Source organism: Oncorhynchus kisutch, linkage group LG7 (genome assembly GCF_002021735.2).
Source record: "Oncorhynchus kisutch isolate 150728-3 linkage group LG7, Okis_V2, whole genome shotgun sequence".
NCBI lineage: Eukaryota > Metazoa > Chordata > Actinopteri > Salmoniformes > Salmonidae > Oncorhynchus > Oncorhynchus kisutch.
This window is the reverse complement of record NC_034180.2, coordinates 7,619,662-7,634,218: the sequence shown is the minus strand read 5'-3', so window position 1 is coordinate 7,634,218 and position 14,557 is coordinate 7,619,662. Positions and strand designations below refer to the sequence as shown.

The window sequence follows — 14,557 nt, the reverse complement described above, 5'->3', positions numbered from 1 at the left end:
AGACGAGCATTTTCAGGTCTTGTCATAGATTTTAAAGTAGATTTGAGTCAACTGTAACTCTGGCACTCAGGAACATTCACTGTCTTTTTGGTAAGGAACTCCAGTGTAGATTTACCAATATGCTTTAGGTTGTTGTCCTGTTGAAAGGTGAATTAATATCCCAGTATCTGGTGGAAAGCAGCCACTTGCCAGTGCTTAGCTTAGTTTATTTTTTATCCTGGAAAAACTCCCCAGTCCTTAGCGATGACAAGGATGCCCATAACATGATGCAGCCACCACTATGCTTGAAAATATAGAGAGTGGTACTCAGTAATGTGTTGTATTGGATTTTCCCCAAACATAACATTTTGTATTCAGGACAAAAAGGCAATTGCTTTGCCACATTTTTTGCAGTATTACTTTAGTGCCTTGTTGCAAACAGGATGCATGTTTAGGAAAAATGTTTTATTCTTTACAGGCTTCCTTCTTTTCACTCTGTGGAGTAACAACAATGTTGTTCATCCATCCTTAGTATTCTCCTATCACAAGGACGCCTGTATCTTTGTAGTGACTGGGTGTATTTATACACCATCCAAAGTGTCATTTTAATAAATTCACCATGTTCAAAGGGATATTAAATGTCTTTTTTTTTACCCATCGACCAATAGGTGCCCTTCTTTGCGAGGCATTGAAAAACCTGTAGGGTACTGAGATGAGGTAGTCATTCAAATCATGTTGATTTCATGTTGATATTATTACACATGCAACTTATGAGACTTGTTCAGCAAATTCTTACTCCTGAACTTATTTAGGCTTGTCATAACAACGTGGTTGAATACTTATTGACTCAAGATATTTCAGCTTTTCATTTTTTAGACATTTCTAAGAATTTCTAAAACCATAATTCCACTTTGACATTATGGGGTATTTGTATGTAGGTCAGTGACTTAAACATCTAAATTTGATACATTTTGCATTCAGGCTGTAACACAACAACATGTGGAAAAAGTCAAGTGGTATGAATACTTTCTGAAGGCATTGTAGGCAGTGTAAAAGGGTTAATAAACACAAAATGAGACTTTTCATTCTAAGACTTTCATTGAGACTCCCTTCAGTAAACATCACACTCTATTCTGCATACACTGACAGCACTTTATAACCATTATACACTTACTAAATATACCTACACATACCCAGACACTAACAAACACCTACTGTACACCTCAAAATAGTTTAGTCAGGTTTGTCTGCTGATTAATTTTGTCTTATTATAGCGGACTTATTGTTACCCACAACAACTTATTTATGTCCACCATGATGGGTTTAACAACAATGAAGTCATTCTGTATCTACAGTACAGGACTCATGTAGTGGGGATGGGTAAACACTCCATGTTGAAAGTGTGTTTATTATCTGTGTGTACGTACCTGAGGGAGTGGATGTCTGTATCACCTCTCTCTTCCAGGAGGGGGAGGGTCCAGAGGTGCAGCTAATAGAGGAGGGGTGTGAGGAGGGTCTGGGGAACCCTGAGGGGACCATGGTCATTGAGGACAACCAGACTACACCTCCTGAATCCACAAAGGAACCAGTTGAGCAGCACAGAACCACACACAGTCTCACTGAGGTGAGCCCACTGTGAACTACTGTCTGTATGGTATTAGGTCAGGGCCCGTATCCACAAAGTCTCTCAGAGGAGAAGAGGTGTGGGACCATGCCTTTGAATCATCAAAGTATTAAAGAGTGTCAACTAATCAAATCAACTAACATGTTTGCATAATACTCATCACAATTGCCCAATCAGAAGATGCTCCATAGCAGGGTGCTCCATATATTTAGGTGTACATACAGTGGGGCAAAAAAGTATTTAGTCAGCCACCAATTGTGCAAGTTCTCCCACTTAAAAAGATGAGAGAGGCCTGTAATTTTCATCATAGGTACACTTCAACTATGACAGACAAAATGAGAAAAAAAATCCAGAAAATCACATTGTAGGATTTTTAATGAATTTTATTTACAGGTCTGTGAGAGCCAGAAATCTTGCTTGTTTGTAGGTGACCAAATACTTATTTTCCACCATAATTTGCAAATAAATTCCTTAAAAATCCTACAATGTGATTTTCTGGATTTCATGAAAGTGAGCGTACCAGATTTACAGAAAAGGTCAAGTGTTACCACAGTGAGAAAAGTTATTCTACTTGTCACATATATCGTTTTGTGCAATAAAAGTACTGTGCTTCACATTATGTGAGTGTATGACTATTTTGTATGACAAATACAAAATTCACTCTGTGCTGACTGACTTGGTTACTTTAGTATCATTGCAGGGACTGAGTTTCCCTTCTCTCAGTCAAACCAAAACATTATACTTAATTCTTGAATCAACACATTTGTGTTATTATTTTTATAAGAAACTCCAATTCCTCCATATTGTTGGGTACTTGCATCACAGTTTTAGAGAGAGATGGGCTTGACTATGGTTAACATTTTATAATATCCTGTTTCTGTGTGTACAGCACAGAAAACCTTTATGTAAACCTTTATGTTTACTGATCCACCTCTACGCAGACGACACCATTCTATATACTTCCGGCCCGTCCTTGGACACTGTGCTATCTAACCTCCAAACGAGCTTCAATGCCATACAACACTCCTTCCGTGGCCTCCAACTGCTCTTAAACGCTAGTAAAACCAAATGCATGCTTTTCAACCGTTCGCTGCCTGCACCCGCATGCCCGACTAGCATCACCACCCTGGATGGTTCCGACCTTGAATATGTGGACATCTATAAGTACCTAGGTGTCTGGCTAGACTGTAAACTCTCCTTCCAGACTCATATCAAACATCTCCAATCGAAAATCAAATCTAGAGTCAGCTTTCTATTCCAAAGCCTCCTTCACTCACGCCGCCAAACTTACCCTAGTAAAACTGACTATCCTACCGATCCTCAACTTCGGCGATGTCATCTACAAAATTGCTTCCAACACTCTACTCAGTAAACTGGATGCAGTTTATCACAGTGCCATCCGTTTTGTCACTAAAGCACCTTATACCACCCACCACTGCGACTTGTATGCTCTAGTCGGCTGGCCCTTGCTACATATTCATCGCCAGACCCACTGGCTCCAGGTCATCTACAAGTCCATGCTAGGTAAACCTCCGCCTTATCTCAGTTCACTGGTCACGATGGCAACACACACCCGTAGCACGCGCTCCAGCAGGTGTATCTCACTGATCATCCCTAAAGCCAACACCTCATTTGGCCGCCTTTCGTTCCAGTTCTCTGCTGCCTGTGACTGGAACGAATTGCAAAAATCGCTGAAGTTGGAGACTTTTATCTCCCTCACCAACTTTAAACATCTGCTATCTGAGCAGCTAACCGATCGCTGCAGCTGTACATAGTCTATCGGTAAATAGCCCACCCATTTTTACCTACCTCATCCCCATACTGTTTTTATTTATTTACTTTTCTGCTCTTTTGCACACCAATATCTCTACCTGTACATGACCATCTGATCATTTATCACTCCAGTGTTAATCTGCAAAATTGTAATTATTCGCCTACCTCCTCATGCCTTTTGCACACAATGTATATAGACTCCCCTTTTTATCTTTTTTTTCTACTGTGTTATTGACTTGTTAATTGTTTACTCCATGTGTAACTCTGTGTTGTCTGTTCACACTGCTATGCTTTATATTGGCCAGGTCGCAGTTGCAAATGAGAACTTGTTCTCAACTAGCCTACCTGGTTAAATAAAGGTGAAATAAAAATAAAAATAATTTTTTTTATTCTGTACCATTTGTGTTTACAGACTGCAATCCATGAGGACCTGCTGATATCTGGTGTTGCTGGTGGGAGAGACTGGACATCTGAAGCAGCTGGTCACAAAGCCTGGCCCCGGATCAGGACCTTGGATCAGGAGCAGTCACTCTTATTTCCCGAGTCGGAACAAGAATCAAACCACAAGGGACAGCGACTCCACCACCACACAGAACACAACCGGTGGACAGGTGGACTGAACAACCTCAGTCCTGGTGGTCATCAGAGAGACAGAGGCTCCAGTCAGGGATCCAGTCTGCAACCCAGACCCTTCTCTTCAGTCTCAGTGCAGGGATGAAGCAGGGCCTGGGGCTGATAGAGACAGACCCTCCTATTCCTATGATACAAACACCACAGTATCCATGATGAACAGAGCAGGAAACAATGTGGCCAAGCACCAGACCGTTCACACCAAGGAGAGGCCTTTCATGTGCAAAGTATGTTACAATAGCTCTTTCCTGAGTAACCTTACCAGACATAGGAGTGTCCACAATGGGGAGAAAGCACTGTGGTTTGAGTTTTACACAGGGGATATCTGGGAACCATTCTTTATCTGACATATTATAGTTATCATGTGTCTTGGGGTAAGAGGGTAATTAACCACATACCCCTCATTACCCTTTGTTAACTTGTCATTTGAAACAGGCTTGAGTAAATGTTTTTAGAGAAACAGTAAACCTAGGCTAGAACAAGGAGAGTTTAATATTTACCACACTGAGGTAATGTAGATGGAATAGTCATTCTCGGGTCGTTCCATCTGATTTTAATAACTTTTGACCACACCCCTTTATACATATCTGCCCATGGTAGAAGTGGTCAGAAAGTGCATTTTTGGACCTGAATTCCAAAACATTTAGGAGATAGAGGTGCTCAAAGTTGATCAAATTTGCATACCCCATCATACCATGAGACATCCATGTCTTCATCACTGGGAAAGATAAACAGTTGAGTTTGATAGAATTTAAGAGCTTACAAACAGGGTTGTCAAACTATTTTATAATTTATTTTAAAAAGTCATACAAATTAATAACTTTGAACCTAAATCCAGTTAATGTTGATTTTACATTTAATTCAGGTTAATTGACAAATCAACCAAATGTAAATCAAAACTAGACGTTGAACTGACGTCAGTGCGCAGGATGTCTAATGGTGCAAAATGGATCAACTTTAAGCACCTCTATCTCCTAAATGTTTTGGCAATCAGACCCAAAAAGTCACTTTCTTGACCACTTCTACAATGTGCAAATGTGTAGAAAGTTGGCATCAAATCAAAAAGTTATTGAAATCAAATGGAACGACCACACCCTTTGAGCTATGATCCCAACCAATAAGATCCTCTCTTCAGTGTAAAAGGGGGCACCGTTTGGTGTGACGCAGACCCGGTGGAGAACGCAAGACTGAAGTGACCCTGTCGGTACTTTCGAGTTTTGATACAGAGTTATTACCTGATAAAGTAATGTTAGGACATGTAAGTTATCCCGTAAAAGCATTTGTTCCAAACCCCCTACAGTGGGACAAAAGAGCGTGTTGTTTTGGTGTGAAAAGCTGTGTGTCAATTGTGGGGGTGGCCATGTTGCTGGGGATCAGAAATGTCCTGTGCGAGTGAGACAGGGTGAGGTTGCCAGGGTGAGAGCAGAGCGGAAAGTGTCATATGCTAAGGCATTGAGGAAAGTAGAAGATGGAGCGCTATGGGTGAGAGATCCTGAGAGGATCCCTGTGAGTAGTAGGCCAGTGCAGAGTGACTTGAATAGTTTAGGCTTTAGTAAGGTTGGCTTCTTGGTGTTTATTGCTATGGTCATTAATTGTACCGCACGGATGGAATGGAAATCCCAGAATATAGATTTTTTTTTGTAGCAGCAGCAGAAGAACTACAGGGAATTTTGAGAGAAAGGCTTCCATATTCGTTAGGGCCAAAGTAGTGGGAAGGAGTGGTGGGTTTGTTGGGGATAGTGGTGTATATGAAGGGTTAGATGGAGGTGCAATTTCTTTTTTCCTACTCCCCATTTTCTGTGAACAAAATGTGCAATTCACACCGACCTGTGAAGGGCAGCAATACGCAACAAAGCATCTAGTCAGAAGATGTCGTATGCGTAGGCAGTGAAGATGGGTCAAGGATCCTAAGAGGCTCCAGTTGAGTAGTAGACTTTGTCAGTAGAGTGATAGGCCGACAAACGAAACATGATTCAGTAAGGTTGGCTTTTTAGCGTTCATTGCCATGGTTATCAACTGTACCGCCGGAATGGAAATCACAGAAAATAGGTGTTGTGGTGGCAGCTGCAGAGAAGTGCTTGTGATTACGGGAAATGACTACGGAAGAGTTACATGGTGTGTTGAATGGTAGTGTTCTGTCCTCCCAGGCTGTTGGCATGGTGTATGATCAGATAGGATCAACATAGCGGAATGGGGGGTGGGTTTTTAATGAATGTTGATTTAGTTGGCAGGGTTTTTCCTTTTCCCAATTATACTCCAGTCCAGCTGATGGCGGTAATGTAACGTTAATATTGGATGCCAACCGGAATTAAACTTACTGAAGACGTAGTCTCCCGGAAAACCAAACCAAAAAAAAGTAAACGGAAGTGAACAATAATTTCAAAGTTAGCCTTTTATTGTTGTATTTAGACGTTTATTAACACCCTAGAACTCAACATATGACTCATTTAACGGCACAGCATCACATACTTACCCCAGGTAGTGTTTAATTCGCGTTGGAAACAGGACATAAATTAGAGGTTTTATATAAGTAACGCTAGCTAGCTCTTAACGTTAGCTAATAATGGCTAACTGTATGGTTTTTCACACTCAAATAGCCTCCATCATGGAGGTGCTGGCGAATGCAGCCGTGGCAGACATTTGTAAACTCGTAGACGACGACTATGCAGTGTTTCGTTTAGAAATAACTCAAAGCCAGAAAGAAAACAGGACATTGCGGAGGAAACTTCAGCTAATGGAACTGAAGGAGGCACGGGAGCGCGCAGAGAATATGACGCGAGGACGCGTCGTCCCAGGTAGTACGACTACGAGTAGTGGCAATATCCTGGACCGATACAGAGGAATGGCAAGAGGTACAGTTAGCTGAAAAATATATAGCTGAGCGCCTGTCACCACGTTCTCCTCTGCACATGTGTTCAGATGTGTTAATTGGGCCATGGTCAGTTTTTACTTAAATATATTTCGCTAAGACACATTATCATATTCTAACCATATTCTTGATTAACTGCATTTCCTATTAATTACTCATTGACAACAAAATGATGCATGGAATATAATACAGAGATCAATAAATATTATATCAAGAAGTGTTACGTTACATCCTTGTCAATTGTTGAGAGTGTCCAAACTGTCAATAGTGTACAATATAGCATTGAGCATTGACAGTAGAAAACATAACCTCCTCTTTATCCTCAATCACTCTCTCAGGTGAAGGACATCTCACTGGAGGCCACAGGATCTCTGTGAAGCCAGCAGGACACAATACATGGAGAGATGACCAACCAATCACTATTGGTGAGGGGAGTGGACCCTCAACCCAGCACATTATCATGATAGAGGTTAGTGTAATAGTGTTGCATTACAAATTACAGTTACTTTGTAAATCAGATGTGGCCCATTTATTTCAAAGGCTTCCCTCATCTATTCACTTGCTTACATGTACATCCTAATTTATCTGCCAATGGGGAGCTTGTGAGACTTACAACATATTTATCAAATTCTACTCATGTACTGGTAGTAACCCTCTCTCCTTTGCAGTCTGCAGATGCAGAGGCTGGTGGCCCTGAGGTCAAGCTGGAGAGGTCTGAAGGAGAGGTGGACCCACAGCACAGCAGAGACATCCAGACTGGAGTGCCCCCTGTAGCCATGGATGACCAAACCACTGCCCCAGTGCAACCCAGGACCCGATGCAGCAGCACGGAGGTCAGTGGAACGCCGACCGCCGTGCTCAAGTCAGAGACAGACACCGAGACTTTAACGGGGCTGGGGCGACTGGGCTTTCCTCCTGCTCCCCGCTCAGAGTATTTACTTTACGGTAACCCGAGCCCGAGGACAGTTCTATCACATCAGGACACAGGTGACGTGTTACAGACTGGCAATGATCCGTCCTGTTCATACACTACAGAGACCGAGATGATACCTAGTGATACATCTGTGGACTTAGATACACAGACTAATCCAATGAGAGGGGACTGGAACCGGTACAGTAGTAGTGTATACTCTGAACGGTGCCTAAATAAGAAAGGGGAGGTTATAGTCTTAGATGACATGATTGTGAAAGTGGAGGACGACACTCCTCTGACATGGAATGCAAACGAAACTCACATAGGACACTCGCAGGGCAACACCAGTGACTACTTAGACTACAGGGAAAGCTTAGAGACAAATCCAAATGTCGCAACCCACTCCCCTTTACACGCGTTCAGGGATCGCGATTCAGTGTCCACGTCAATGGGGCCTTCTGATTCACATGGCCGCGTTCTTTTTGATCAGGTATTGAACTCAAATGACAGGGCTAGAGCCCAGGCTCAGAGAGGGGGAGCAACATCAGGCAATACAAAAGAGAAACGGTTCCTCTGCAAGTTCTGTCACAAAGGCTTTAGCTGCCTCCAGAAGGTGGAGAGTCACCAGAGGGTCCACACCGGGGAGAAATCCTTCAGCTGTACCCAGTGTGAGAAGAGGTTCTCCCACCAGCACCACCTGAAGAGGCACCAGAGGGTCCACACTGGGGAGAAACCCTACAGCTGCCCCCAGTGTGAGAAGAGGTTCTCCCGCCAGGACCAGCTGAAGATGCATCTGAAGGTCCACACTGGAGAAAGGCCATTCGCCTGTACACACTGTGGGAAAAGGTTCTCAGAGAGGAGCTACCTCAGGACACACCAGCAAAAACACCATTCAACTCTAACATAGAAAGTAAACATTCCACTCGATAGCCTCTGACGTTTAGATCAAACCCTGCATTATAGACAAAGATTAATTTTCATTGTTGCCATCAGAAAAGATCCACAGATGAATTTGGAATAACAAGAGTAACAGATTTCAGTGTTGAATATTCCTGGGTAGAATATTGCATCCAGACATTGTGTGATATATAAGGCATATATAAGCCTAAAAGGTCTGTTATATAATTGTGTTTCTACTGTGGAGGATATATAATGTTCATAAATGCCTATTTAATTATTTCCATTCAACTATTAATTCTTTTGCCCAAAACACTTGAGAAAATGAATGCAGTATCAAGTTCATGCAGATTTTTTGTTGTAATGGTGTATTTAAAACTTGTTTATGTTTAATAACATATAATGGGACTTTTCATTAAGACTTATTCACCATCCTTGGATTTCTTCAAATTTTGTAATAAAGTATGATTAAAATGGATTGAATTGTCATTTTTAGTCAATGATCTACAATGTCAAAGTGGAAGAAAGATTCCAACATTTTTGAAAGATGAATGAAAAATAAAAACGAATACCTTGATTAACTAAGTATTCACCCCCAGATTTAATTCAAAACTGTAACTTGGCCACTCAGGAACATTCCCTGTCTTCTTGGTAAGCAACTCCAACGTAGATTTGGCCTTGTAGGTTATTGTCCCGCTGAAAGGTGAATTCCTCTCTGTGTCAGGTGTAAAGCAGATAGAAGCAGGTTTTCCCCAATGATTTTTCCTGTGCTTTGCTCCATCCCGTTTCTTTTTATACTGAAACCCCCCCCCCCCCCCCCCCAGTTTTGCAGAGTTCCAGCATACCCAGACCATGTTTAGAGCCACCACCATGCTTGAAAATGAGGCGGCTACTCAGTGATGTGTTGGATTTGCCCCAAACATAAGGCTTTGAATTTAAGCAACCAAAAAAGTACAATTACCTTAGTGCCTAGTTGCATACAGGAATGTTTTGGAATATTTTTTTTCTGTGTATTTGTATTCTTTTCACTCTGTCATTTAGGTCAATATTGTGGAGTCACTACAATGTTGTTGATCCATCCTCAGTTCTCCCATCACAGCCATTGAACTCTGTAGCCATTTTAAAATCACCAATGTCCTAATGGGGACATTCCTGAGCGGTTTACTTCCTGTCCTGCAGCTCAGTTCAGAATGATGACTGCATCTTTTATGTGTATGAGTGGTTTAATACATCATCCACAGCTTAACCCTTACGAAAAAAAAGATTGCAGTCAGAGTGCAGTATAACTGCAGTATACTGCAAATACTGCATCCAAAATATTTTTTTTGTTGCAGTAATTTTTGCAAGGTAACTGCAGTTAGAGTGCAGTATAACTTATAATTAACAGTAATTCTGCAATTACTGTGTCCAAAATACCAGTCAACTGCAGTTATTTCACTTTTACTGTAGTTTCAAAACTGAAATATTTTTTTGCAAGGAAATTAACTTCTGCATGCTTAAATAGATATTTGATGTCTGATTTGTTATTGTTACCCATCTACCAATCACTGCCCTTCTTTATGAGGCTTTATAAAAGTGCTTTGTATTTTAATATGTGCCTTACTTGCCTCAGGGACCTTGCAGATGTTGTATGAATTGGGGACAGCGGAAGGTGGAGTCATTTAAAAATCATGTCAACCCCTATTATTTCACCAAGTGAGTCCATGTTACAGAGTAGGTGATTTGTTCAAGGTCAACTGCCCCTTAGAACCAACATCTCCGGCTTTAAATGGCCCATGTCGCATCAATTCAAGTCAAACATGAATTCTAGTGTCAAAATTGACTACAAAGTGTGAAGTTAGTCTTTTCCAAAACAGAGTGAGTGAGCTTGTCACAACTTGTTGGAGGGCTGGGTATGGATTATTTACTTTTGCCAATGATGCCTAATTGCCCAGAGACAACACGCCCCCAGCTGTGGTCCGCCCCCAACCATGTGGACATTTGTTGTTAAGTCTGCAGCGCACGCACATTACGCTCTGCAAATAGGAGTGAAAATGGGCTTCCATAAAAGTTGTTCAACAACCTTGGGCAGATGGCCAGGATATAGATTTCAAATAAAATGGTATTGGTCACAAACATATTTAGCAGTTATTATTACGGGTGTAGCGAAATCCTTGTGTTCCGAGCTCCAACAGTGCAGTAGTAACAATACACAAATCTAAAAGTAAAAGAATGGAATTAAGAAAATATATAAATATTAGGACGAGCAATGATGGAGTGGCATTGACTAGGATTCATTATGTACATATGGAGATGAGTAAAGCAGTATGTAAACATCATTAAAGTGACTAGTGTTCTATTATTAACTTGACCAGTGATTCCATGTCTATGTATATAGGGGAGCAGCCTCTAAGGTGCAGGGTTGAGTAACCGGGTGTTAGACGGCTAGTGATGGCTGTTTAACAGTCTGATGGCCTTGAGATAGAACATGTTTTTCCAGTCTCTCGGTCCCAGCTTTGATGCACCTGTACTGACCTCGCCTTCTGGGTGGTAGCGGGGAGAACAGGCCGTAGCTCAGGTGGTTGATGTCCTTGATGATATTTTTGGCCTTCCTGTGACATCGGGTGCTGTAGGTGGCCTGGAGGGCAGGCAGTGTGCCTCCGGTGATGCGTTGGGCAGACCACACCACCCTCTGGAGAGCCCTGCAGTTACGGGTGGTGCAGTTGCCGTACCAGGCGGTGAAACAGCCCAACAGTTGCGCCTTCTTTACCACACTGTCTGTGTGGGTGGACCATTTCAGATTGTCAGTGATGTGTATGTCGAGCTTTTCACCTTCCCCACTGCAGTTGATGTGGATAGGGGCATGCTCCCATGGCTGTTTCCTGAAGTCCACAATAAGCTCCTTCATTTTGTGCAGTGTGATGGCGATTGCATTGTCTGTGGATCTATTAGGGCGGTAAGCAAATTGAAGTGGGTCTAGGGTGACAGGTAAGGTAGAGGTGATATGATCCTTAACTAGCCTTTCAAAGCACTTCATGATGACAGAAGTGTTGTGCTATGGGGCGATAATCATTTAGTTCAGTTACTTGTGTTTTCTTGGGTACAGGAACAATGGTGGACATCTTGAAGCAAGTGGGGATAGCATACTGGGATAGGGAGAGATTGAATATGTCTGTAAACACTCCAGCCAGCTGGTCTGCGCATGCTCCGAGGACGTGGCTAGGGATGCCGTCTGGGCCGGCAGGTTTGCGAGGGTTAACACGCTTAAATGTCTTACTCATGCCGGCCACGGCGAACGAGAGCCCACAGTCCTTGGGAGCGGGCCGTGTCGGTGGCACTGTGTTATCCTCAAAGCGGGCAAAGAAGGAGTTTAGCTTGTCTGGGAGCAAGACGTCGGTGTCCGTGACGTGGCTGGTTTTCCCTTTGTAGTCCCTTATTGTCTGTAGACCCTGCCACATACGTCTCGTGTCTGAGCCGTTGAATTGCGACTCCACTGTCTATGTACTGACGTTTTACCCGTTTGATTGCCTTACGGAGGGAATAACTACACTATTTGTATTCAACCATATTACCAGTCACCTTGCCATGGTTAAATGCGGTGGTTCGCGCTTTCAGTTTGGCGTGAATGCTGACATCCATCCACGGTTTCTGGTTTGGGTAGGTTTTAATAGTCACCGTGGGAACAACATCCCCTATCGATTCCTGATGAATTCAGTCACCATGTCCGTGTATATATAATTGTTATTCTCAGAGGCGACCCGGAACATATCCCAGTCCGCTTGATCAAAACCAACTTGAAGCATGGATTCTGATTGGTCAGACCAGCATTGAATAGACCTTAGCACAGGTACTTCCTGTTTGAGTTTCTGCCTAAAGGAAGAGAGTAGCAAAATGGAGTCGTGATCTGATTTGCAGAAGGAGGGCAGGTGAGGACCTTGTAGGCATCTCGAAAAGGAAAGTAGCAGTGGTCTACTGTTTTTCCTAAGCGAGTACTACAGTCAATGTATTGATAGAACTTCGGTAGCATTTTCCTCAAATGTGCTTTGTTAAAATCCCCAGCTTCAACCAATGAGGCCTCAGGATATGTGGTTTAAAGTTTGCATAAAGTCCAGTGTAGTTCCTTGAGGGCCGTCTCGTGGTTTCGGCTTGAGGGGGAATATACACAGTTGTGACTATAACCGAATAATCCCAAGAATTCTCTTGGGAGGTAACCCCTGTCTGCATTTGATTGTGAGGTATTCTAGGTCGGGTGAACACAAGGACTTGAGTTACTGTATTATCACAATCACACCATGAGTAGTTCATCATTAAACATACACCACCACCTTTCTTCTTCCCAGAGAGTTCTTTATTCCTGTCTGCACGATGAACTGAGAACCAAACTGGCTGTATGGACAGGGACAGTATATCCCTAGAGAGCCATGATTCCATGATACAGAGTATACTACAGTCCCTGATGTCTCTCTGGAAGGAGATTCTCGCCCTGAGCTTGTCTACTTTATTGTCCAGAGACTGAACATGAGCGTAATATACCCAGGAAGAGATGGATGATGTGCACTAGAAGTCCACTCTGAACACCTCTTCTCCTCCGGCGCGTCTTTGAGCAGCCTCTGGAATAATTTAAATTGCCCTGGGGGGTACGAACAAAGGATCCAAATCGGGGAAGTTTTATTCCTGGTCGTAATGCTGGTGATTTACCGCAGCTCTGATATCCAAAAGTTATTTCCGGCTGTATGTAATAACACAAAAAAAACATTTTGGGCTAATAATGTAAGAAATAACACACACAACAAAAAAAATACTGCAAAGTTGCTTCGGAGCTAGAAATTGAGCTGCCATGTCTGTCAGCGCCATCTGGAATAGCTGGATTATTATCCAACTAGCTTCTACTTGGGCTGTCAACCGTCAAACCCGAGACTGCTGTGTTGTTGGTAAGTAGCTATGTTTTGTTTATAGCTAGCTACATGTCATTATTTGATAGGCTATGCCTGTATGATACTAGGACACCATCAAGGAAGGTAATATGACTGACATGCTTGGCAAGGTAGCCCCAGCACCACCAGACAAAATGTTCATAGGTACAGTATCTGTATCGGCTGTGAATAACAAAAGATGAAAGACAAGTGTAATATTTAATATTCTTCTTCAGTATTAAGGATGGTTTATTAGTGAGGCTTGCGAAGCAAGAGTCCCCACTTTAAATCTTTGACATACACTATGTATACAAAAGTATGTATAAAATCGAGCACACAGCTACGCAATCTCCATAGACAAACATTGGTAGTAGGAGGGCCTTACTGAAGAACTCAGTGACTTTCAACGTGACACAGTCATATGATGCCACCTTTCCAACAAGTCAGTTTGTAAAATTTCTTCCCTGCTAGAGCTGCCCGAGGCAACTGTAAGTGATGTTATTGTCAAATGTAAACTTCTAGGAGCCACAATGGCTCTGCTGCGAAGTGGTAGGCCACACAAGCTCACAGAACAAGAGCGCAGCGTGCTGAAGCACGTAGCAAGTAAACATCATCTGTCCTCGGTTGCAACACTCACTACCGAGTTCCAAACTTCCTCTGGAAGCAACGCCAGCACAAGAGCTGTACGGCGAGAGATTCATGAAATTGGTTACCATAGCCGAGCAGCCGCACACAAGCCTAAGATTACCATGCGAAGTGCCAAGCATCGGCTGGAGTGGTGAAAAGCTCGCTGCCATTGGACTCTGAAATATTGGAAACGCGTTCTCTGGAGTGATGAATCACGATCCACCATCTGGCAGTCTGATGGATGAATCTGGGTTTGGCGGATGCCAAGCGAATGCTACCTACCTGCCCCAATGCATAGGGCCACCTGGAAAATTTGGTGGAGAAGGAATAATGGTCTGGGGCTGTTTTTCATG

The 14,557-nt window shown here is 42.7% G+C and overlaps 1 protein-coding gene across 4 annotated transcripts in view; it reads left to right on the top strand.

The window, feature by feature from the left end:
• Positions 1 to 1,290: 1,290 nt before the first annotated feature.
• LOC109894080 (gastrula zinc finger protein 5-1-like) overlaps positions 1,291 to 14,557 on the top strand; it is a 131,222-nt gene continuing 117,955 nt past the window's right edge. The window contains exons 1-3 of one of the 4 annotated variants that reach the window (XM_031828158.1): positions 1,291 to 1,603; positions 3,789 to 6,858; positions 7,214 to 7,344. In XM_031828158.1, the coding sequence (XP_031684018.1) occupies positions 6,570 to 6,858; positions 7,214 to 7,344 (420 nt within the window). In that variant the 5' untranslated portion in view covers positions 1,291 to 1,603; positions 3,789 to 6,569. Of the gene's footprint in view, positions 1,604 to 3,788; positions 6,859 to 7,213; positions 7,345 to 7,543; positions 9,164 to 14,557 lie in introns of those variants that run through there. The other 3 variants (XM_031828157.1, XM_031828159.1, XM_031828160.1) reach the window with 3 other exon arrangements.